This window comes from Apiospora marii (assembly GCF_038362585.1).
Source record: "Apiospora marii strain CBS 49790 chromosome Unknown utg000007l_segment0_segment0, whole genome shotgun sequence".
In the NCBI taxonomy this organism is placed as follows: domain Eukaryota; kingdom Fungi; phylum Ascomycota; class Sordariomycetes; order Amphisphaeriales; family Apiosporaceae; genus Apiospora; species Apiospora marii.
Genome location: NW_027117379.1, coordinates 2,340,770 through 2,362,758, shown reverse-complemented (window position 1 = coordinate 2,362,758; position 21,989 = coordinate 2,340,770). Strand labels below are relative to the sequence as shown.

Sequence of the window (21,989 nt, the reverse complement as noted above, 5' to 3'; positions counted from 1 at the left end):
GGCTTTTGATGTTGCCACTTTTGGATATCATTGGCAGTTTGGGACTTCGCCAAAGCTAAGGTCGAATACCTGACTGAAATCATCCCAGTCCCAGCCTATATCATCAACAGTACCAGCTGGCCAGATGACGTCCCGAAAGCTTACATCGCCGGTACCCCCTGTGGCTATTTCTGTTGTCTCCATTGCTACGGCATTGATTGATGGCCCAGCTTCTAATGGCGGCATCCTCGCAGACTGTGGAGAGCTGAAAGCTGGCACCTCTCTGCCCGAGAACTTACTACCCACTGTAGTAGTTTCATGGGAGAAGGCAGTACTGCTTCGCCTGAAGTCGGACATGGACTGGCCTGCTTGAACAGCAGCACCGATCTGGTCCGTCAATGACTTGAGTACCCTCTGAAGCTTCCGGTCCGAATGATGCCTCTCATAGAGCTGCTCGGCGAAATCAACGGCATTGTGCATCAACTGCGAATGTGTTAGTATCCGACAATAATTCGTTCATAGTTGTTCCGAGGTCTTACATTCAGGTCCGAGTTCGCTAGCCTTGAACCAGGATGGGTGAGTAGGTGAACGGCCAAGACGTACACTGCGTGCAGCGGAGTCGCCAGCGCTGACAGAGCCGGGGTCGTGCCTAACTCATGGCCGTCTATGAGCAGCTTAATGACTGTACGAGCGGAATTGGCCGCGGCCGTTTGGCCATTCTGGATGACGGAGCTCCACGGCTGGCCTGCCGCATACCTTTCGACGGCTACTCTGATAGCTTCGCTGCTGATCAGAAAGCTATTCCGGGATAATAGCATCAGGCTTGATTTGTATAGTGTAAGCGCAATACAACTCAATCAAACCAGGGATTTCTTCATTACTTACGCATTATTGTAGTGGATAGAGATGAATGATGCCAAAGGGAACTCGTCACGGCTGCAAATCAAATCGGACCTAGGCCGCAGTCTTTCTGGCACGCTGTCGGCCCATTGCATCAGCAGATGCACCGTTTCGCCCGTCAATCTAATCTTGTCGCGAATGACGCCCTCGATGTTTCGCTGTGAAGTTCGTTCTTCCCGTATGCGACACCTGATCCCCGCCTCGTTGATTTGTGACAGAAGCCTGGCAAAGCTGGTAAGAATGCGAAAAGACCAAGCGCTTTGAGGATTGGGTGGAAACGTCGGCTCCATCTGGTTGCAGTCCGCGTCTCGGATGAACGACGGTCGGCCGAACTCGAAGGCGAATAGCTTCTCGAAGGAGAAGATGCTCCACCATGTCCGGCGCTTCTTTTCTTCCGTCTCTTCGTCTACGGGGCTCGGGTCTTTTCGGCTCGGGGTCCGTCGCCTGTGGGTGCCCATCGACTGCGCCATGGAAATGCACAAGGTCGTGACATGCCAGGACGACGAGATTTGATCGCGTTGACGGAGGGCAATGGCTAGCATCAAGGCGCATTGGGCGGCTTCCAATGACCGGACCGTGAGCACATGGCCGAGCATGGTTTGGCAGTAGTTCACGTATTGAGTCGCTAGCTCGGGATCTAAGCCGGCATCACCACTCATGGATCCGAGGACAAGCACCATGTGTATCTGCAGGATTGATATGACGTCTCCGAGATGTGAGAACGTCGGTGGCCCTGCTTTGATTGTCGATTCCATGAGCCCCTGCATCCGCTGAAAGTCTAACATGGGGAATACCTGGTTGGTCGTGTTGAAGTACGACCGCACTGCAGCATGGCACACCTCCGGCCCAGGCAAGGAGGGCGGCGCCAACGACAGCGCGATGGGCGCCGCCTTCTCCTTGCCCGCCTCCGCATCCGACGTGGCGCAGAGCTGCCGCGGGATTCCGAGTCGGTAGAAAGCCAAGTCCAGCCACCCGGTGAACATGTCCAACGTATTGCTCCCCCTTAGGCGGGGCAGCAAGGGCAGCAGACCCCCATACCGACCCGACGCGTCCTCCGCCGGCGGGTCTATGGACTCGGTCCCGATGTTGGCATCTCCCGCCGTGGCGGATACCGGAGTCAGGTGATCTGTGTCCGTCGAGTATTTCGACAAGGCCGAGCTGAGTCTTCGCGACTTGGACCGGCCCGGTCGGGCGTAGGGGAGGTACCCATCTCTCATGGGTTCGTCGAGATCAGTGGATTCCTCTTCAAAGACGACGGGGCTCTGCCGGGGCGAGCCCGCGGTCCGTCGCTCCACGTCGGCGCCGGGCCGGCGTTTGTCGGTGGTTATGCATTTCACGCCGGCGACCAGGCAGGAGTGGCACGACGGCTTGCGCTCATCGCAGCGGGTCTTGCGTTCGCGGCAGTAGTTGCAGGCGAAATTGAGCCGCTTCCGCTTCTTTGGTTTGGGTATTGTTATTGAGGATGCTGCTGTCTTGTTATTGGCATCCGTGTTCTCCATCATAAGTGCTTGCTAAGCGGCCTGCTCCGGACCACTCTCTTGTGCTGCAGTCGGTCGTACGATGGGAAAGGGGGCACAACTTACGATTCCGCGGAGTCCCGCGGGCTCTGCATATACATATACCGCCTCGGCCATTGGCGTGTAATAGATCCCGAGGTAGAGGCAGCTTCTCGGCCCTTTCGCTGTAGGTAATTGACAATGACCCGGAATGCGTGCGACTCGAGTCTCTTTCCCCACCGATCCCCAAAATGGCCCGGGTGGTTTGTGGAGGCGGGGCTACTCAGTCCGGAATGTGGAGGGTGTTGCGACCGGCGGCACGCGAAAGGTTTGGGGCTACGGTTGGGCGCTTCGGGATCGACATGCATCGTGTTAGATGTTTCTCAATTAGCATTCTGCGTAGGGAATATCCATGGGCTGGGTGGATCGGGATTCGAAATCCCATCGTCGTGCATGTTTGTTTCAAATTTGGTTTCTCATTTATGTAGTTTTTGATGTGGGATAGGCTTAAGGAAAACAAGCTTCTTTTGCACTACTCGATTCAAAACCGACACGATGTAACCAATTATGCAAATCAGAATCTCGATTGGATAGGTATTCCCTACAACATCCCCCCTACTCTCCTGCCTCTGTAACTATGCCGTCGTCGCTGCAGCGATATACGGAATCCCCGTCAACCTGAACCCCCTCTCCGTCAAGCTCACGGGCTTCCTCGGCGCATTGTCCGCACTGTACGGGCACGTCGACCCGTCCTGCCGCTTCAGCGGCGTGTTGTGGTCCCGGACGTGCACCGCGTTGGGCCAGTGCGTCGTCCCGAGTGTCTGCTCGAACGCATCCCGCTTGCGCGCCAGATCGGCCGGCGACGCATCCGCCGCCGGCATGTAGCAGGTGTAGGTCGCGAAGCGCGCGCGCGCGCCGCCATCCCGGGGCGACAGGTTGTAGTGCGGGGTGCGCGAGTCCCAGACCAGCAGGTCGCCGGGCTCGCACTCGACCTTGACCCATTCGCATTTCGGGCCGTCGTCGCCGTGGCCGCCGTGTTCTTCGAGCCACTTCAGCCCGGCCTCGGAGAAGCCGTACCACTCCTGCGTCCAGCGGAAGACGGGATCTTTCTCGAACGCGGAGAACTCGCGGTGGAACTGCTCGGAGAGCCGGTGCGCGCCCCGGCAGACGATGAGACCGCCGTCGTCGGCGCCGTTGGGCAGGAGATTCACGATCCCCTGCAGGCAGCGGAACTCGGGCTTGGCCGGGTCCTGGTCCTGGTGCGGCCAGGGCTTGTTGGCGGGCAGATCCTTCCTGCCCGGCAGGGCCATATTGACGGCGTCGAAGGAGACGATGAGGTCGTCCGTGTCGAAGACCTTGGCAAACGCGTCCACGACGCCGGGCTCCTGCCGGATGCCCCAGGCGAAGTCCTCGTGGTTGACGCCGTAGCCCGAGCACATGCCCTTCTCGTTGATGACGGGCAGGTGGGCCTCGGTGTAGGTCGCGGGGTCGTCGCGGCGGAAGCCCAGTCCCTTGCCTCCGTTCTTGAAGGTCTCGAGGTAGGTCCACATGGCCTCGGCGTAGGCGTCGGCGCGCGCCCGGGGGACGGCGCCCTTGATGACGGCGTAGCCGTCGCGCAGGAGGTCGTCGCGGAAGTCGCCGAATTGCTGGTCGGGCTGCGCGAAGAGCTTGTTGGGGCCCGAGGGTTTCGGGGTGAGGCCCCCGGCGGCCGTCTTGGACGGGCGGGTGGTTTGGGGTGGATCGATGGCCATACTTGGATGTGTTTGGAATTGTCCTTCAAATTGGATTCAATCGGTAAAGATAGAACTAGATAGATACCACTATTTGGATCTAGATGTAGAAAATATCTCCTATCTCATGCCGCGTTGTAAGTCCCCTTTATCATTGAGCGGCAGAGGCAATCGCCACTGGCATTTTCCGATGGACCTTCCGAAGCCGCGCGGATGTCGGAGGGCCCCTTGATAAACCCGATTAAGATGTCTATGCATATTGGTCAGGCGCGCAGGGGATCTACGATGGGTGGAGTGATGGCGGCATCGATGAGTACTCCCAATGGATCTGGGGTGGTGGAGTGGCGGGAGAGCTCTGTCAGTTCCGTCGGAAGCTGCTGGACGTTACCGAAAGTTAGGCCCCGGTCCAGTTGGAGAGTGTCTGGGGTTGGGGCTGTCACCCCGCAGCAGGCCTAACATCGTCCAAAGTTCATTCTTGTCAGTGCATCTAGGTAGTACTACTAATAAGTATTGCCCTTCTGATGATATTCTATCTAAAGTCTCTTGCTATGTATGCGCGATGATGAGCTCGGTATATTCGCATTTATCCCACCTCGGATTCTGTCCAAATCAGAATCCGAACTGGATCTTACCGGTTTCGCTGACTTCGCAATTGACCCCTGACCATCACTGTTTTGAGGGCAACAATGCTAGGCCCCACTATGAGCCGAGAGTCATTCACTGATTCCGGAATGAGGGGAACCGTGGAAGAGGCGCATTGAGATCTGTCGCGATGAAAAGAGGACGCATGAAGTGCTTAAGATGCCAGACATATGCTGCTGCTGATGGCTTTTCTGTCTCGCTATACTTCATCGGTGATTTCTCAATTATTGTCCCCTTCTCCCATTACTACAGGCTTCTGTCCCCTATTGACGAAAGCCCCTTCTAAGAGGATACACTTTCAGGGGAGATTTCAGCACAGAGGCATCATGATCTTGACCAAGCCCCCGGTCGTGCCGATTGGCGAGCCCAAGGCGGGCGAGGGCGGTTACCAGCCTCTGAACCCACGATCGGAAGTCCTTCCGGCAGGCTGGAATGGTTCCGGCCACAAAGCATTGACATGCGACATCCGAATCGACCACGACTTCAGCCTCAAGATGCGGGACGGCACGACGCTGTACATGGACATCTACCGCCCCGCCAATTCCGATGCCAAAGTCCCCGCGCTGATCTGCTGGAGCCCCTTTGGCAAGAAGTTCAACGGCCTGATGTCGCTCAAGCTCATGACGCCGTGGAATCTCGGAGTACCAGATGACGCGCTCAGCGGCCTTGAGAAGTTCGAAGCCCCTGATCCGGCAGATTGGGTAGCCAAGGGGTACGCCATTGTCAATGTCGACTCTAGAGGCACCGGTGACTCGGAAGGTGTCATGGCGACGATGGGCACTCAGGAGGCAGAAGACGGGTACGACACCATGGAAGGAATCGCGAAGGAGCCGTGGTGCAACGGCAACATCGGACTAGCGGGCAACTCCCACCTAGCCATCATCCAATGGTTCATCGCCGCCCTCCGGCCGCCGAGCTTGAAGGCGATCGCGCCCTGGGAGGGCTGCGGCGACCTGTACCGCGAGCAGTTCGGGCGGGGCGGCATCTACGCGGGCGAGCTGTTCGACAAGCTGATCGTCAAGTACATGCTGAAAGGCCGGCACGGCATGGAGAGCTTCCAGGAGATGTGGAAGCAGCACCCGCTCTCCAACTGGTGGTGGGAGGACAAGCGGCCCGACATGAAGCGCATCAACATCCCGACCTACATCACGGGCACCTGGACCAACACGATGCACGGCATGGGCGCCATCCGCGGCTGGCTCGAGGTCGACAGCCCCCACAAGTGGCTGCGCTGGCACCCCTGGCAGGAGTGGTACGACCTCTGGGGCAACCCGCAGGCCAAGGACGAGCTGATGCAGTTCTTCGACTACTTCCTCAAGGGCGAGACGGACAACGACTGGGACAAGACGCCCAAGGTCCGCATGGCCGTCCTCAAGTTCGGCCACAGCGACCCGCTCGAGAACGTGGTCGAGGACGACTTCCCCATGGCCCGCACCGACTACAAGAAGCTGTACCTGCAGCCCGAGAATAAGCTGTCCTTCGACGCGCCCCAGCAACAGGGCTTGACCAGCTACAACTCGGAGAGCGACGACGACGCCGCCACGTTCACTTACACGTTCCCCCAGAAGACGCAGATCGTCGGCATGCCGAAGGCCGTGCTCTACATGTCGTGCGACGACGCCGACGACATGGACATCTACGTCCTAATCGAGAAGTTGGACAAGGACGGCCAGCCCATGCTGAACCTCAACATCCCCTGGAAGGGCATCCCGGTCAAGTCCTTCGACGAGTTCACGCGCGAGCAGCAGACCGAGGTGGTGCTCTACAAGGGCCCCTGCGGCATCCTGCGGGCGTCGCACCGGGCCATCGACTGGGACCGGTCGATGCACCCCAACTGGCCCCTCCACCCGCACAAGGTCGAGGAGAAGATCCGGCCGGGGACGGTGGTCAAGCTGGACATTGGGATCTGGGCGATGGGCATCGAGTATGAGGCGGGCGAGTCGCTGCGGGTGGTGGTTAGTGGGCGGAACAAGGCTGTTAACAACTTTGGGACGAGCGAGTGGGTTAACAACAAGGGGACGCATCAGTTGCACTTTGGGGGCGAGTATGCCAGTCATGTTATATTACCCTTTATCTGATTATAGGTGGATGTAAATATTGCTTATCACAAGCTTCGAGGTTAACCTCCTTTTTTTACCATGCGACAAGGGGAAAGCATTATGTAAAACCAGCTGAATAAACAAGCAAACTCAGTCTCATTTACGATAATTTATTATGACATGCAATAGCATGTAACAAGACTATAACATGTATTAACGTATAAGAATCAATGCCAACTGCACAATCGCGTCTGCAATGTGAATCTAATCGACCAACATCTTAAAACTGGTGTATCTTGAGCAGGCAAATGCCAAGAACATGATTAGGTGGGTAGTGTTGCAGTTGGGGGGCAACATTTGCGGGGTAGAGGCAATGGATGCCCAAGCAGCAATTGATGGATGAGAGCTGACAGGCATTGCTATTTCATCAACTTTTCCGCCATTCATTATTATATCATGTACATGAGACATGGCGGAGTTGGGAGCACTCGGGTTGGCCAGCAATGTTCTCCAGTTTGTCGAAGTGGCGATCAAGCTCTTTGCCCGAGCGAGGCGCATCCAGAAGTCTGCAAAGGGTACAACCCAAGAAGTGGAGGACCTTGAAGCCAGTGTCAGCACCCTTGAACGAACAGCCGAGTCATTGAGGGACAACGTTCAGCAGTATGCGGCTGCATCGCATTTGACCGAGGATGAAAGAGCCTTGATGGAAACAGCTTTAGAATGCGACAAATACACGAAAGTCATCCTGGGGAAGCTGGGGAAATCCAAGGTCACTTCGAACTCTCGGATCAAGCGCGGATTGGAATGTGTTAAACTGGCAATCCGATTATTCGGCCACGAGCTGGACGACAACCAAAAGAAGTTAGAGGGCCTCCAAAGTCGCTTACTTCTTCAACTTGCCACGAATATGAAGTAAGCATTCCGATATGATCGAAGTCCTTTTCTCATGACTGCGCTAATGCAACTTGGCGTCTAGGAATGAGCAATCCGCAACTATTCGCGCGATCAAAAGGCTTCAAGAAGCTAACAGCGACCTCCGAGCCGACACCGTGACGCGATTGGACAAGCTGGTACTTGAGACAACCGCGATGCTACAAGCAAAGGAACAAAAGCCCAGGGCGGATGAAATCATGGACCGGCTGAAAATCATAATTGAAGAAACGGTCGTTGTGCAAAAACAGCAGAAGATATTAAGAAGTCTCCACTTTCCGAGCATTCGAGCTCGGGTATCAGCCATCAAACAGGAACACAGAGAAACGTTTGAATGGGCCTTTCATCCCGATAGGTGCACCTTTACGACCTGGATTAGAGACGGAAGTGGCACTTACTTCATATGCGGCAAAGCAGGTAGTGGCAAGTCTACCCTGATGAAGTTTCTTGCCGAAGATCAGAGGACATCAACTGCCTTGAAGGCTTGGGCAGGCCCTGACACACTCGTCATTGCCAGTCACTATTTCTGGAACAGTGGGAATCCCATGCAGAAGTCTCAAGAGGGCCTCATGCAAACTCTTCTCTACAAAGTGCTTTGCCAGTGCCCTCAACTCATACCCACGGTTTGCGTCTCCCGGTGGACCAACGTGCGCGAGGCCGACATCGAAGACTGGCCCATGGTAGAACTCATATCCAGCATCGGAGTTCTATCCCGTCAGACCCAGGTTCCCGTTAAATTTGCTTTTTTCATAGACGGACTCGATGAATACACCGGGGGAGCTGACCGCTACCGCGGCACATATTGCGAACTTCTCGACCCCATCAAAGAACTTGCACAGTCGGATTCCATCAAGGTTTGCGTTTCGAGCCGCCCCTGGACAGAGTTTAAGACGGCATTTGGACAGACAGAATTCAAATTGAAGCTCGAAGATCTAACCAAGGATGACATACGACGCTACGTTCACGATGTTTTGCGGAGCGATTGTAACTTCTCCGAACTAGCCTTGCACGATGAACGCTGTTCTACCTTGCCTGAAACTTTGACGGAGCGAGCCCAGGGTGTTTTCCTATGGGTGTTTTTGGTTGTCAGGTCTTTGATACGGGGCTTGACGGTCAGCGATAGCTTCGAAGACTTACAGAAACGACTGAACGAGCTGCCGGAGGACCTCGAGGACTACTTCCGACATATGCTGCGGACGATTGAACCTGTTTATTGGGACGATACGGTGAGGGCCCTACAGATGACCATCTGTACGAGACAAAAATTGCCCATCACCGCATATGAGCTTTTGGACCAAGAAAGAGCCGACCCAAATTTTGCTTACGCTCCTAGGTTCAAAATTTCCGACCCACTCGATTCAGTCGTTATGTCGCGAATGAAAAAACGACTCAATGCCCGGTGCAAAGATCTACTAGAGGTGACTCACATCAGGGGCGAGATATCTTTGCTCAAATACCAGGTGGACTTTCTTCACCGCACGGTCCGGGACTTCTTTTTGGGGACAAATGCCATGACTCTTGTTATGAGAGAACGCCCTACCAATGAGTTTGATCCTCTCGTGACTATATCACGTATCATAATGGCTTTCGTCAAAATGATAGCCGTAACGGGCGAAGCATCTTACATCGAAGGAATCGTAACCAACAAGATATCTGAACTCAACCCAGTTATGTTCATGCTCGACAATATCCGCCAAATCGAATCAGATGTCGTTGACACACTTTCGGGAACAGAGCTCGAGTCTAAACAAGCCAGAATGCATACGGTGCATGAGCTGATGGATGAATTGGACAGAACAATTAGCGGAAAATTGGGACCAACCTGGCCCAACCTCCTCAGGCTAAACTGTCCCAAGGATCCATCTCAGCCGCCAGTGCCGCTATTGGAACTGGCAATAGCGTCGCGCATCTCTTCATACGTCATCAAAAAGCTCGAAGAAAACCCGGAGATCCCAGAAACTATATTTGAGCGGCCATGGCTGGACTGGGTACTCCGCCCAAACCCGGAATATCAATCCACCAAATCAAAGGTCCGACTTCGCGAGCGCTTGCCCAAACGTATGCAGTCTCAATCTAACTACGCGGAACCGTACATATTGAAACCGCCAAGCCCGGACACAACACCCATGGTCCCGAACAAACCGCTTGCACTGTACCTACTAGATCACGGCGCCAATCCCAACCAGAAACTTGCGTTGATGCCGGGTGCAGCACCCAGTACCACAGTGTGGGCGGCATTCCTGGCAGACTACTACCGTTATGCGTGCGATGAAGCGCAGTCCTACCCCCCGGCCACGCAAAACGATTTATACCAGGTGATTATAGCTATGATAGACAAGGGTGCCGACACGGCCATCACCGTTCCCAACTTTTACACATCCGGTCCTAATTTCTACACATCTCACGACCAGGAAGTAAAGACAAAGAATATTAGTGTCGCCAGGGTGGCGAGAAGACTGCTTTCTAATAAGCGTCAGGTCGAGACGATTGAAGCCGCTCTGAAGAGACGGGAGACCGAGAAGCAGACGTACTTGGCTCCCATCATCAGTTGGTTTCGATTGGGAAAGCAATGGGTGTAGTGAGAGGGATGATTATTGGCTGAGTTTTGATATCTAGGTTGTATTTGCGTTATAGCTCATTCATGTTATTTGTTTCGTTCACTATGGTTACACTGCTATTATTCGAGACTACTGGGGCACTTCTGGTATAACCTATAGGTTGAGTCATGTTCGTTATTCCATGAGACTGTTTACACCATCTGGTATTTGGGTTATTCGAGTTGAGGTACTAAACTCCAACGCAGAGAGTTCACAGTAAACGCGTTTATAGCCATTTACAGTCGAGTCACCCAATACCGTTCCGTCAGATAGCCATGCTCAAGCCCACTAAAGCATCGAGGCCCTTCATTATCTTCCACCAGAGTTAGTACCCAAACGCTTGTCTGTAATCGGTGTTCGTGGGGCCCAGCAAAAACCGTGGGAGGGATCATCAAAGAGAGGCTATGGGTGGAAACGGAGAGTACGATAGATGCATGACAGGGAAACAAAAATAGTTGGTACTTACATGCTTCCATCCAGGACTCCCGAAAGTCGCAGCCAGACCGACGAGTCTCTCGCCGTCCTCGGCTCGTATGATCTGGTTCCAGCATTTGCTGGCCCTTTTCTTCCCCCAGGTAACTTGTTTGAAGTTGGTGGTGATCTGCGTCGACATATGGTCAATACCAAAAACCCAGATTGCCACTGTAATCTTTTCTTTTTCTCCCATCAAGTGCATATCGATGTCCAACAACTAAGGAATGATGAGACTTACCCGAATGGTCTCGAAGTCCTGGTTTCCCTTGAGCAAACTTACATTACGGATGGCTATCTCCGTAATGAACTCGCCCCCGGCCCCGTCCAAATCAATCTTGTATCGCCAGCCGGTGCTATCGTGTGGAGCCCCGATTATCTGTTGGGTCTCGGCTGTTCCTGCGCCGTCGTCGCCCGCCATCTCGAGTCGGAGCGCGAGAGGCCGCAATCCGTGTGGCATCCAGGCCGAGAGGCGCTTGACCCTGCGGAAGTCGCCCGGGCTCGTGGCCCAGACCATGGCCTCGAAGGCTATGGGCTGCGCATTGTTGCTTTTCGATTCCCAGTTCTTCTCGCAGGGAAGCACCACTTTGCGCGCGTGGCTCAAGTGCAGGCCGGGTACATTCCAAATCCGCGTTCCCCCGAAGAGCTCCCGGTAGTCCGTCTTCCATAGGTACCGCGCCAACCTGTCCGCCCCCAACGTTGCGAATCTGGACCGAGGCTCGCTCTGAGCGTCTTGGGCGGGTTTCTCAGTAGTGTCAACGACGTCAGACGATGGCAGGGCTTCTACGATCTTGTGGTAGATGACTCTTTCGTGGCCATATACAAGCTAATTCACATCAGAAACAAGATAGCACCTCGAGGAGTAGCAAGAGGCCAGACTTACACCAATTTGGCACCAAAGCCCCAGTATCGTGGCGTTTTCACGAGAAGCAACGAGAGGGCGCATATTGTGGCCGTTACCTGTTTCACCGAACATGATTTCCGTCCCTGAGCTTAGGACGACCTGTAGATATCCATAAGGTCAGCGACTATCACCCCCCACAACACTGCTGCAATCATGGGGGTGACTTACCGTTATGCCGCGTGGAAGGAGTGGGTAGAAGGAGGCGTTTCTTCGGGAATTGTCAAAGTCTGGGATGTGCAGGATGAGTTCCCGTATCCGATCGCCTTGCGAAATCTCAGCTGCGTCCGGCTGAGCGTTAAGTTGGCCTTCAGGGGCCGAGGGAGAGGGACCGATAGATATCCTCGCCAGGGTACCATCCAAGTGCCAGTCAGCCGTTATCATGTGAGACCCATAGGCAAGATCCTTCCACCACGGCAGAAGCTCCCAATATGCTGCCCGGTGTGGGTTATCGGCTGATTGAGGTAAGGGCCAGGCGACTTGGTACTGGTAACCGTAACTCGGGTTACCTGAGCGAAAGTCGGGAGGGAGTAGTCGAGTATGATCTTGAAGCAAAGCTGCTGCCAAGTACCTGTGGTACATGTCTTTGAGTTGCAAGCAAACCTTCCAGATGCGTCGTCGGTTGGCTACCCCGGGTAGGCGCGTTTCCCTACCTCTTTCTGGAGCCGTGTTGTGATGTACCCATCTGCAGATATCTCTAGCATTGTGATGTCGCAGCATCTTCTCCTTCTCCTCGATATCGTTCAGTTCGTAGAAGAAGGGAAGTACAGAGGTCGCCAGAACCTTCTTCCACAGTACCTGATCATCTCGTATTTTGATGTGTACTGCCCACGATGCCTTGGACAAGTTCAGGATATCTGCGAGATCAACATACCGGAATACCAGGTTCATGATTTCCAGCGGAGCTTTTAAGAATGGATCAATGACTACCTTGGGCCTAAGATCACGAAAAGGCATCTGTTGGCCGAAGCTGGGCGACAACAACAATGCCCGACAATAATTCTCAACTGTCACATCGGCGCTCGGGTCCTCCAGAAGCCATTTCTGGCTCAGCCTGTTGATCCAGTAGGAATGCCGTGGATCCTCTGACTTCCATGGAGCCTCCCCGACGAAGCCATAGTCCACTGCCAGATGAGCCGCGGAGTAGGCCGTCATGTTCTCCATGGTTGCGTGTAATGCGTTCAAATGCTCCTGTGTAACGTGCCCATCCACACCTAAGATGGTGTGATGGAGGATGTTGTAGCATGGTCCGTGGATGGGGAACGCGGGCTTAGAGGAGGCGACGTCCCGGTACAGAGGATATATATCTTCGTACTGGATTCGCCGGTGGCCGTCGGGATTGATGGTACCGCTGAATAGCTGGCCGTACCAGCCGTTATTGCCGTCGTACTCCCCCGCGGCGGATAGATAGGCTTGGGTCGGTAAATGTCGGAGCCCTCCCCAACCAAGCACATAGACCCTGCTGGTCCAGCGGTTTCTCTCGTATGGACTGACCAGCCCAGCGAGATGGTGGTGGGGGTTTTCGGTGGGATTGGAAGGCTGGTCGTTGAGAGGCCCGCCGCAGATGGCGCAGTAGCAATGGGCTCCTTCAGGCATGATGATGAGGCTGCCACTCGTGTTCCCAGTTTCGCCTTTCTTGTTTGGATTGATGTTAGATGCAAAGTTTGCCAGCTGTTGCTTAGATCCCTAAACCGTCAAGGGTGGCGCGCTCGATACCACGCGTGCAGCAAGTGATTTGTCCAATGCCAAGCTCCTGCGAGAATGAGAAGCTTTACAGGATATCTTTACAGTGGTATTCGTTCATTCCATTGTTACAACCTCGAGTAATTGGAATAATTCGGACCGTTTAATCCGACGGCCACATGGTACGTACTGCGCAGTCACTGCTCAGCTCACGCCACGCTTGTCGGGCGGCTCAATGCCCAACTACAGATGTGCAAATGGCCACTTTACAACAATGCCTACCCTAACAAAAGAAGTCACTTAGACGAATTATGGACGTTATGGAACTATAATCAAGATACTTTTGGTCTTCTAGAGAGCCATGCTCAAGCCTGCCAAGGCACTGAGCCCCTGGTCGACATGCTGCCACCCAGGCTTGCCGAATATCCCCATCAGACCGACCAGTCTCCCGCCGGCGGGTGCTTTTATGGACCGCTTGAAGTCGCCGCCCGGACTGCCCCAAATAGTTTCTTTGTAGTTGGTTTTTATCTGGCTTTGGCATCAGTACACGAAGCTTCAGTGTCCCCAGTATTTGCCAGTGCTGTTTGTTGGCAGTTGACTTACCTTAAGCGCGCGGCATGGCGATCTTGATTCCTTGTAAACGACTACCTTCGTGATGAACTCCCCTACAGCCCCATTGACTTCGAATGTATGCCACTGCGCGCCTCTAAGCTGGTCAGATCCGACTGTCTGGCATACTAGGGCCCCTCCCGACCCGACGGGTCCAGACTCGACCTTTAGTGCGCCTATTGCCACACCGTCCTTCGGAAAACATGCAGACAGACGTGTGAGACGCCCAAAGTCGGCAGCGGTCGTAGCCCACACCAGAGCCTCCACGGCCAAGGGAAGTGGATTCTCCCTTTTCGAGTACCACGTAAAGCTGTCCTGGGTTGGAGTCAAGCGCAGCCCAGGAAAGTCCCAGATGCGAACGCCGCCCAGCATCTGCCGGTAGTCCGACTTCCACAGATAATGCGCCAACCGCTCCCACCCTGTGCCTTCGACCCAGATTAACGACGCGTGCTGGGCGTGGTTGGCAACAGCTTCGCTTTGATCGTGGTTGTGGGTGGGTCGTAGGGCATCTACGACATTGTAGTAAACAGTCCTTTTGTGACCGTATACGAGCTGCAGTGCGTCAGTAATCAGTAAGTGCTGTGCTTGATATTCGCCCATTAGCCTGCGGATAGCTTACTCCATATCGGCAGTACAGCCCAACAATCATAGCTTCTTCACGGGATGTGACTAGTGGCCGCATGTAGTGTCCTTTATCCGTCTCGCCGAACCTAAGCTCCTTCCCAGACGTCAGAACAATCTGTGTGGGGGTCATGGTCAGTTTATCATTGCCATTCCAGCCAGTCAGGCTCAGTTCTGAATATGAACCTTACTGTCAAGCCCCTCGGGAGGATTGTGTAAGGGCAAGCCTCGTGGCAACGCGCGACGAAAGCCGGAATGTGGAGGATCAATTGCCGTATCCAATCGCCCCGAGAGATTTCTGAACCTGGAGATTCCTCGACACTCGTATTCTCGGGACAGGGTGTGACGCAGATCGTATCCAGACTCTTATCGGGATGCCATGCAACGCGCACTAAGTGCTTGGAGCTGGCCAGGTTCTCCCACGAATGCAGCAGCGGGTGGTACGTCTCGGGACGGCTATCTGCCGCAGACGGTAGGGGGAACGGCCAGGCAATCCGGTAAGTGAAGCCAGCTACCAGACTATCCGAGCCGAATCCCGTGAAGGGCGACACAGTAGTAGTTCCTTCAGTTGGTAGTGTCGCGGTGTATCTTTGGTGCAACTCTTTGAGCTGGAGACACGTGTTCCAGATCCGCCGCCGGTTGACGACACCCGGGATAGGGGATCCATCGCCCGTCTCGGGGGAAGTGCTCCAGTGGATCCACGCGCAAAGGTCCTTTGGATGGTGACGTTGAAGCAAGGCCGCCTCCTTCCTGACGAACTCCCCTAACTCGAGATAGAACGGCAGCAGCTCATATTTCAATCTCAGCCACCAGAACCTCTGATCAGCACGCAGCTGGACGTTCACTATCCAGGATGCGCTCGAGAGATTCAAGACGTCCGTTAGGCCTAGGTGCGACACGATCATGTGAATGATCTCCAACGGCAGCCTTGAGAATAGATCGCACACGGTCTTCGAAGCTAGGTCGTAGGCGGAGTTATAAAGACTAAAGTCAGCGCCCGAGAGAACGTCCAGGAGGTAACCTTTCGTCTCTTCGCTTCTGCTTGGATCTGCCAGGAGCCAATTCTGTTCGAGACGAGGAGTCCAATGGGAGTAGCGGCGACCGTCCCCTTCCAGACCATAGTCCAACTGCAAATGAGTAGCTGAGTAGGCAGTCAAACTCTGCAACGTGTTGAACAATGCATCCATCTCCGGCTGCGAGACATCCCGGCCGTCAAACAGAACCAGTTGAAGGAGTTCGTAGCATGGCCAATGAAGCGGGAACGCGGGTTTCCTCATATCCAAGTCCCTATACAGGCGATAAAACTCTCGATAACCTCTCGACCCCGGATAGGTGCCGACCCAGTCGTGTTCGCCGCAATACCTCCCCTTGCCAGATACCAGGGCTCGGATAGGTGAGCCGTTCCTGGCATGTTCCTGCATGATGACCCATACGTCCTTGATCCACTCCTCCTGGCTTTCCTCGTGGTCCTCATGACTAAACCTGTCGTGGGAGAAGGCAAACACGTCGAGAGGTCCACCGCAGACTGTGCAAAAGCAGTAGCTCTCAGCGGCCATAATGTAGGGATGGGACCTGCTTTCCTTGTTTAGGTGAGATCCCCGTCGCGCCGAAAGTACAAGATGGTTACTGCCGGATGAAGCACAAGGTTTGTTGTTGAAAACAAGACGGACCGCGAATGCCCTACGTCTCTGGAACTAGAATGCAAGAGAGAGGCGCATACTGCACGTGACGTGGCTTGGAGACGTAGCGTGTCCAGCATGTTGGGTCAGTTCCAAGTCAGGGGGGTTCAGCTCACGCCACAGTTTCTATGGTGGCTTAACTAGTTGGTACGGCGCGTCTCGCCCCGGGGATAATCCGGTGATGCGTTTGAAACGTCCGACTCCCCTGACCGCAAAATCTGATTGGTTCAATTCCCCTGCTCGGTTTCGCACAGTCGCGTTGGTCCTCCACGGAAAGTATTGTACGGTGAGCAGCGTCACGGCGCTTTAGGGGGTAATCTCACATTAGAGCTCAAGGGACCTGCGACGCTTGCCTATGGCATACCATGAATTTATCAAGCCTTCTGGCAATTTGGCCATCCTTTCTTCTCTAGCAAGTACCTATTCGGCTGCCGCGATCTCAGCGCCTTGTCTTCACGTCCATATTTGAGCTACAGAATGCTCTCACCGAGCGGCAGCCTCATTCAAATCCCCATTCCCATCATCTGGTTGGCCCTGAGAACAGTGGTCGGTATTAGGCCTGTCTTGCGCTTCTATCTCCGCCTCTGTGGACGGAACCTCCGTCTGGCGATCGGCTCCCTCTAGCTTCAGCTTTTGGTCCCACAAGAGTGCTAAACTAGCAAGCCACCTTCGCATGATCTCGTCCGAATGCTCCTGGTAGCATTGCACATAGAAGTGGCCTCGAAACCATTCATCCTCATAACCAGGTTCCGATGGGTGGAGACCGCAAAAGAGGGCAAACTCGGGGCGAAGACCTTCTGCCAGGCCGCCTCGGACATAATCATCTAGAACAGGGTACAGTTAGTGCTCGTCGGGTACACGAATCTCAGCCACCTATGGAGGTATCGAGACTTACCATATGATATATCCAGCTCGTCGATTTCCTTCACGTCTCGTTTCAAGAGAATTGTGCGGAAGCGATCCAACAAGGGGTACTTATAGAAATTGACAACCGTATCTCCATAATCCGTGCTGGAGGGGACAGCCAGCTCCTCGGGGTCCGACGGGAAGTCGGCGTGGTACTTTTGCAGAGCCCAGTCAATCATGTCGTCATTCAAGCCCACGTATCGAAGGATTCCTCTCTTGTCGTCCAGTTCTGGGAGGTTCATGCTTTCGGTGTACTTCTGGTTGAGTAGACCATAACTCATGCGTATCATTTGCACCTCGTCAGGAAACGTCGGGTGTATGTCGCGGCCCCGCGCAATGACAGCCTCAAGTTCTGGGGTCATGGTGAATGTAGAGATGGTGGTAGGAGTTCCTTCGGCCATGATGAAGGAAGCGCATGGTATGTCGCGCGAGATAGATGTATTGACGAGTGACTTGCGGCTGTAGAATGCCCAATAGACAGGCAGACAAATAGGGAATCTGTTTGGGGGAGATTCTGAGTGGTTTTGAGGTTTGGGAAACACGCAGTTACCTAGAAAAAAAAGTGGAACAAGCGTTATCTATTCATGGATCGTAATCGGATTATGCCAAGTGCGATGGAATAAACCGTACTATCTTGATTATTCCACTTATTCCAAACTACAGCAGGGTAATGATCGAATAATATTGATACCCTCCAAGACAGACGTCCAGCTTCTTAGTTTTTAGCCAATACGCCATCCCGAACGTTGGTCGGGACTGGAGACGTGTAGGCTCTTCGAGTGCTTCTCCTTTGAACACGACTTGCTGCACGCATTCATCGTTTCGCAAGGCCGGCTTGAAATGGTCGTGCTGAAATGGAGATGGTCGTTGCATGGCCGTCTCATCTCCCGAGACGTCGTCGAACTCGAAACCTTGACGCAGCATTCCACGCGGGATATCGATGCGGATTATCATCCCATCGGAACCAGCGCACTTCTGTGCATACTCCTTGTCGAAAGTAAAGTATGCGGCATTCTGGGCGGACTTGTGGAAGTCCCCGGTACGCGAAGTTATGATGTATTGGGCATCATACTTCACGAAATACTTCTTTTCCTCTATCTCGATCTGTGCCACGGTATATAGGGGTAGTAATTCCCTGTGGAGCATTATAAAGCTGTTAGCTAACCCTGCGACGGAGTTTCAAGGGACTATACAGGGAATACATATTGAAACTATGTTAATGTCAGGAAAGGAGTGACTCACTAATGCTTCCCCTGATTCGAAGCCGGGAGCATTGTTGGGTATGCCTCTTTGGGGGACATTTCGGATGCTGATTTTGCAAGCTTTTTCTGGGAGGGGATGGAAATGGTAGTTAAGTATAATGGTAATGAGTGGCGATTCGGAGGATACATCAACAGTATTGCAGACGTCCAGAGAGTAACCCCAATACGTCATTTAGTTATTTCTGAAAGAAAGATAATTGCTACCTGTGCTAGGGTATGCGTCGACCACTTGGCCACGGCATGACCAACACCCTGTGGTCCGAAGTACTGCCATCCCTTGCTTCCCTCACCGCCATATCAGTCTTCCGCGTGTTCCGAGTGTGACCTGTTTTCCTTTTGATTTCAAGGCTGGCTGCCCATCTTGAATCATTTTGGCATCAATGTTTCAGTCGCTACCATCTTCAAGCTATTCAACTCGTGCACAGTATGTTGATGTCGTTATTACTTGCAGCATTGCCGCTGATATGCATCTATCTTTATAAAACGCTGTACCACAAGCGCTTTGTGCAATATGGGAGCATCCCGCAGCTTCCATCGTCTTTGATATGGGGACATCTTGCAACGTTTGATGCGTACATCAAACGTGGCCCAAGAGACCGACATCCTGGTATGGAGTCCGACCCTTGAACCACAACCACCATATTGAGGTCCGGTCAGGGTCGAGAAGCGCGCTGACATCGAGGCAGATGTGGTCTTTTCCGAGATGCTCGAGACCCTCGGGAATCCACCATTGATGTTTGTGGACCTTCGCCCAGTCAATCGCCCTATGGTCCTGGTTAGGAGCCACGAGATCGCGGAGCAGATCACCAAGCCTTCGCCACAGTTTCCTACCAGTGTTCCCAAGGGCCAGTCTGGCCTATCTAAGTCATGTAATTGGCAGATCATCCATCTTGGGCGCAGAAGACGACAACTGGAAGCACCTGCGAAAGCGGTTCAACCCAGGTTTCGCTCCGCAACACTTGGCGGCCCACTTACCCGCCATTCTGAACAAGACAACTCTGTTCATCGACCACTTGGACAAGCTCGCACGAGCAGGAACCGAAACTCCTTTACTTCCGCTACTTGTCAATCTGGCATTTGACATTATCGGGGCCGTCACGATGGATGTGGACTTGCAGGCGCAGCGCACCGAAGGTCAAGGCGAAATGATCAAGCTCTTCGGTGAGTTACTCAGCTGCTACTTGGACGACAAGGCCGACTACCCTTGGTGGGCGATTCCGAGGGTCGAGCTTCGACGCAGCCGACTGGGGAAACGCATCGACAGCATCCTTCGGGACATTGTGCGGCGAAAGCACGACGAGTACCGACTTAACCCCGAGTCTGCTTCCTCGCGCAGTATTCTTTCCTTGAGCTTCCAGGATACCCAGTCCCTGAGTTCGGAGGTCCTTGAAACCACAGTGGACCAGCTGAAGAGCTTCCTGCTTGCCGGCCACGACACCACCAGCACCACCTTGTCGTGGGTATTCTACGAGCTTATGCGTACCCCAAGAGCCTTGAGGGCAGTGCGCGAAGAAATACGTACCGTTCTGGGATCTAACCAAGATCCCAAGGCAATATGCGGGCGATTCCTCGGGGAAACGGGACCGGAGCTCATCAACCAAATGCCATACATCAGTGCGGTCATCAAGGAAACATTGCGATTGCATCCGCCCGCTGCCACAGCTCGTACATCTCCTTTCGGGAGTTCATTCACAGTCCGTACGCCCGATGGCAAGAACCACTGTCTCGATGGAACCATTATATACAACTCCAACCTCCAGATCCACCGCGACCCGGCTGTATATGGAAGCATGGCCGACATATTCCGACCTGAAAGGTGGCTGGTGGACACCGGCTCGGACTTGTGCAGGGTGCCTGTCGGTGCTTGGCGCCCCTTTGAGAGAGGGCCCCGGAATTGTATTGGCCAGGAGTTCGCTAACATAGAGGCACGCGTGATCATCGCTCTTGTGGTTCCTCGATATGACTTCAGCAAAGTAGGTCTTGGAGAGCTTTTTACGGACGACGAAGGTCAGCCGGTACTTGAGAAGGATACGGGGCAGTTCAAGGTCAAGTCGCATCTTTACCAGGTAAGAAACACCCGATTATTTGCCTCGCTCGTGTGCTTAGAAAATTTCCATACAGACAAGACAGATTACCGTCAAGCCAGTTGATGCTATGAGCATGAGGGTGAAGTTCGCAGCCACCAAGGCCTGAGTGGCCACCCCCAACATGGAGGATAAGTACTCCCAGCTGAGGGGTATTGTTTAGGCCCAGAACAACCGCCATTTAGTTTGGTCAAATACTTACTCAGCGTCACCACACCATGTTTAGAGCTGTATTTTACCCCTAATAAACTGTGATACTGGCTTGATTTCATGCACATAAACTACACAATCCACTACAGGCTAAACCCGGCAAGAACCTTTTCCACATGTTACATTATTTATTTGTCTTACATACCTACCTTTTGACTTACAATCTGAACGAATCGCTATTGACGAAACAATGCCCCGATCTCTTGACGAACTTCATGTCGCAGTACTAGTTGGTGGTGGCGTTGATGCATGGTTGGGTAGCTAGGGTACCTATGCAGGCAGCCGACTGATAAAGCCCTGAGGCTGTGCAGGACCCAGCATTCAAAGCAAAGAAACTGCAGGTTAATTTCTGGGGCAGTGCATTGCAGTGGCCCATAGACCCAGCGCCCCTAAACCGCAGAGGGCGCAGTAGACTTCAATTTCACCAAGCTGCGATCTTTTCCCACCACGGGTAAGACATGCATGCACATTATGCATCATATTTATACATTGGTCGGTTGCAATTGAATACAGTTTGCGGAGAATGACATTCTGCTGTACGCAATTCCCCCTTTCCGTGTACGGATTTGCCGTCCGACCCAGAAAGCTTGACGCCTAGCTGGTAGGTATCGCGAAGATAGCCAATACCCAGACTTATCAGGAGTTAATAGCTTACATTAGTTGAACTCTTATCGCCAAGAGCTTCTGCTCTTTGGATCCATGGTTGGGTTATATAATTACATTTAGATGTCAAGGCCTGCCTTGTTAAACTATATAGCGTAGTACATCTTTGGAATGATGCTTTCCCAGGGCGGCTACCTGAACCGGGTCGCAAGGCTGCTCCCAAAAACGTATATCGTAAATACTGGCGTGAGCAACCAAGGAACATTAAGAAGCGAAGGTCCAGACCATGTATGAGAATTTTGATTTGGTAGATTATTCTTGCTTGCAGCGATGGCTGTAGTAAAGGCCAAGAAGACATATCCATTCAGGTTATGAGTTGATCATTGTTATAACCTAGAGCACCATGAATTAATCACTCTAACGCTATCGGTTTACTATGATGCAGTGGCAGGTTGCCTAACTACTTAACGGGGCGATGCTTGGGACCGTAACATAGCCTCATTGCCGCAGTTGAGGACCACGTATTCAAAGAATGGGGCTTGGACGATTGAGTGTGGTTGGAGCACGAACCGATTGGTCTGGTTCTTTGGACCTCTCTAATATCAACATGATAAGCAATTTCAAGAAGTCAGCCTAAGTTCCTAGCG

At 53.4% G+C, this 21,989-nt stretch overlaps 8 protein-coding genes across 8 annotated transcripts; 4 read left to right on the top strand and 4 right to left on the bottom strand.

Annotated features, from left to right (window-relative positions):
• Window positions 1-27: 27 nt before the first annotated feature.
• PG985_011130 (uncharacterized protein) lies at window positions 28-2,378 on the bottom strand (the record flags this gene model as incomplete). The annotated part of the gene is made up of 3 exons (XM_066830897.1): window positions 28-462; window positions 519-801; window positions 865-2,378. The coding sequence occupies 3 exons, from the start codon at window positions 2,376-2,378 to the stop codon at window positions 28-30; spliced, it is 2,232 nt and encodes a 743-aa protein (XP_066681579.1).
• A 632-nt stretch (window positions 2,379-3,010) lies between these two features.
• PG985_011129 (uncharacterized protein) lies at window positions 3,011-4,126 on the bottom strand (the record flags this gene model as incomplete). The annotated part of the gene is made up of 1 exon (XM_066830896.1): window positions 3,011-4,126. One exon carries the CDS (start codon window positions 4,124-4,126, stop codon window positions 3,011-3,013), a length of 1,116 nt encoding a protein of 371 aa, XP_066681578.1.
• Window positions 4,127-5,073: 947 nt separating this feature from the next.
• PG985_011128 (uncharacterized protein) lies at window positions 5,074-6,825 on the top strand (the record flags this gene model as incomplete). Its single annotated transcript, XM_066830895.1, has 1 exon — window positions 5,074-6,825. The coding sequence occupies one exon, from the start codon at window positions 5,074-5,076 to the stop codon at window positions 6,823-6,825; it is 1,752 nt and encodes a 583-aa protein (XP_066681577.1).
• Window positions 6,826-7,255: 430 nt separating this feature from the next.
• On the top strand, window positions 7,256-7,702 carry PG985_011127 (uncharacterized protein; the record flags this gene model as incomplete). The annotated part of the gene is made up of 1 exon (XM_066830894.1): window positions 7,256-7,702. One exon carries the CDS (start codon window positions 7,256-7,258, stop codon window positions 7,700-7,702), a length of 447 nt encoding a protein of 148 aa, XP_066681576.1.
• A 1,609-nt stretch (window positions 7,703-9,311) lies between these two features.
• Window positions 9,312-10,295, top strand: PG985_011126 (uncharacterized protein; the record flags this gene model as incomplete). The annotated part of the gene is made up of 1 exon (XM_066830893.1): window positions 9,312-10,295. The coding sequence occupies one exon, from the start codon at window positions 9,312-9,314 to the stop codon at window positions 10,293-10,295; it is 984 nt and encodes a 327-aa protein (XP_066681575.1).
• A 283-nt stretch (window positions 10,296-10,578) lies between these two features.
• On the bottom strand, window positions 10,579-13,281 carry PG985_011125 (uncharacterized protein; the record flags this gene model as incomplete). The annotated part of the gene is made up of 5 exons (XM_066830892.1): window positions 10,579-10,626; window positions 10,780-11,004; window positions 11,068-11,610; window positions 11,668-11,787; window positions 11,857-13,281. 5 exons carry the CDS (start codon window positions 13,279-13,281, stop codon window positions 10,579-10,581), a joined length of 2,361 nt encoding a protein of 786 aa, XP_066681574.1.
• Window positions 13,282-13,719: 438 nt separating this feature from the next.
• PG985_011124 (uncharacterized protein) lies at window positions 13,720-18,457 on the bottom strand (the record flags this gene model as incomplete). The annotated part of the gene is made up of 9 exons (XM_066830891.1): window positions 13,720-13,896; window positions 13,972-14,529; window positions 14,597-14,716; window positions 14,790-16,170; window positions 16,765-17,101; window positions 17,173-17,681; window positions 17,929-18,287; window positions 18,349-18,370; window positions 18,426-18,457. The coding sequence occupies 9 exons, from the start codon at window positions 18,455-18,457 to the stop codon at window positions 13,720-13,722; spliced, it is 3,495 nt and encodes a 1,164-aa protein (XP_066681573.1).
• A 414-nt stretch (window positions 18,458-18,871) lies between these two features.
• PG985_011123 (cytochrome P450 52A11) lies at window positions 18,872-20,638 on the top strand (the record flags this gene model as incomplete). Its single annotated transcript, XM_066830890.1, is given in 4 exon segments — window positions 18,872-19,052; window positions 19,132-19,309; window positions 19,326-20,511; window positions 20,567-20,638. 4 exon segments carry the CDS (start codon window positions 18,872-18,874, stop codon window positions 20,636-20,638), a joined length of 1,617 nt encoding a protein of 538 aa, XP_066681572.1.
• Window positions 20,639-21,989: the final 1,351 nt, after the last annotated feature.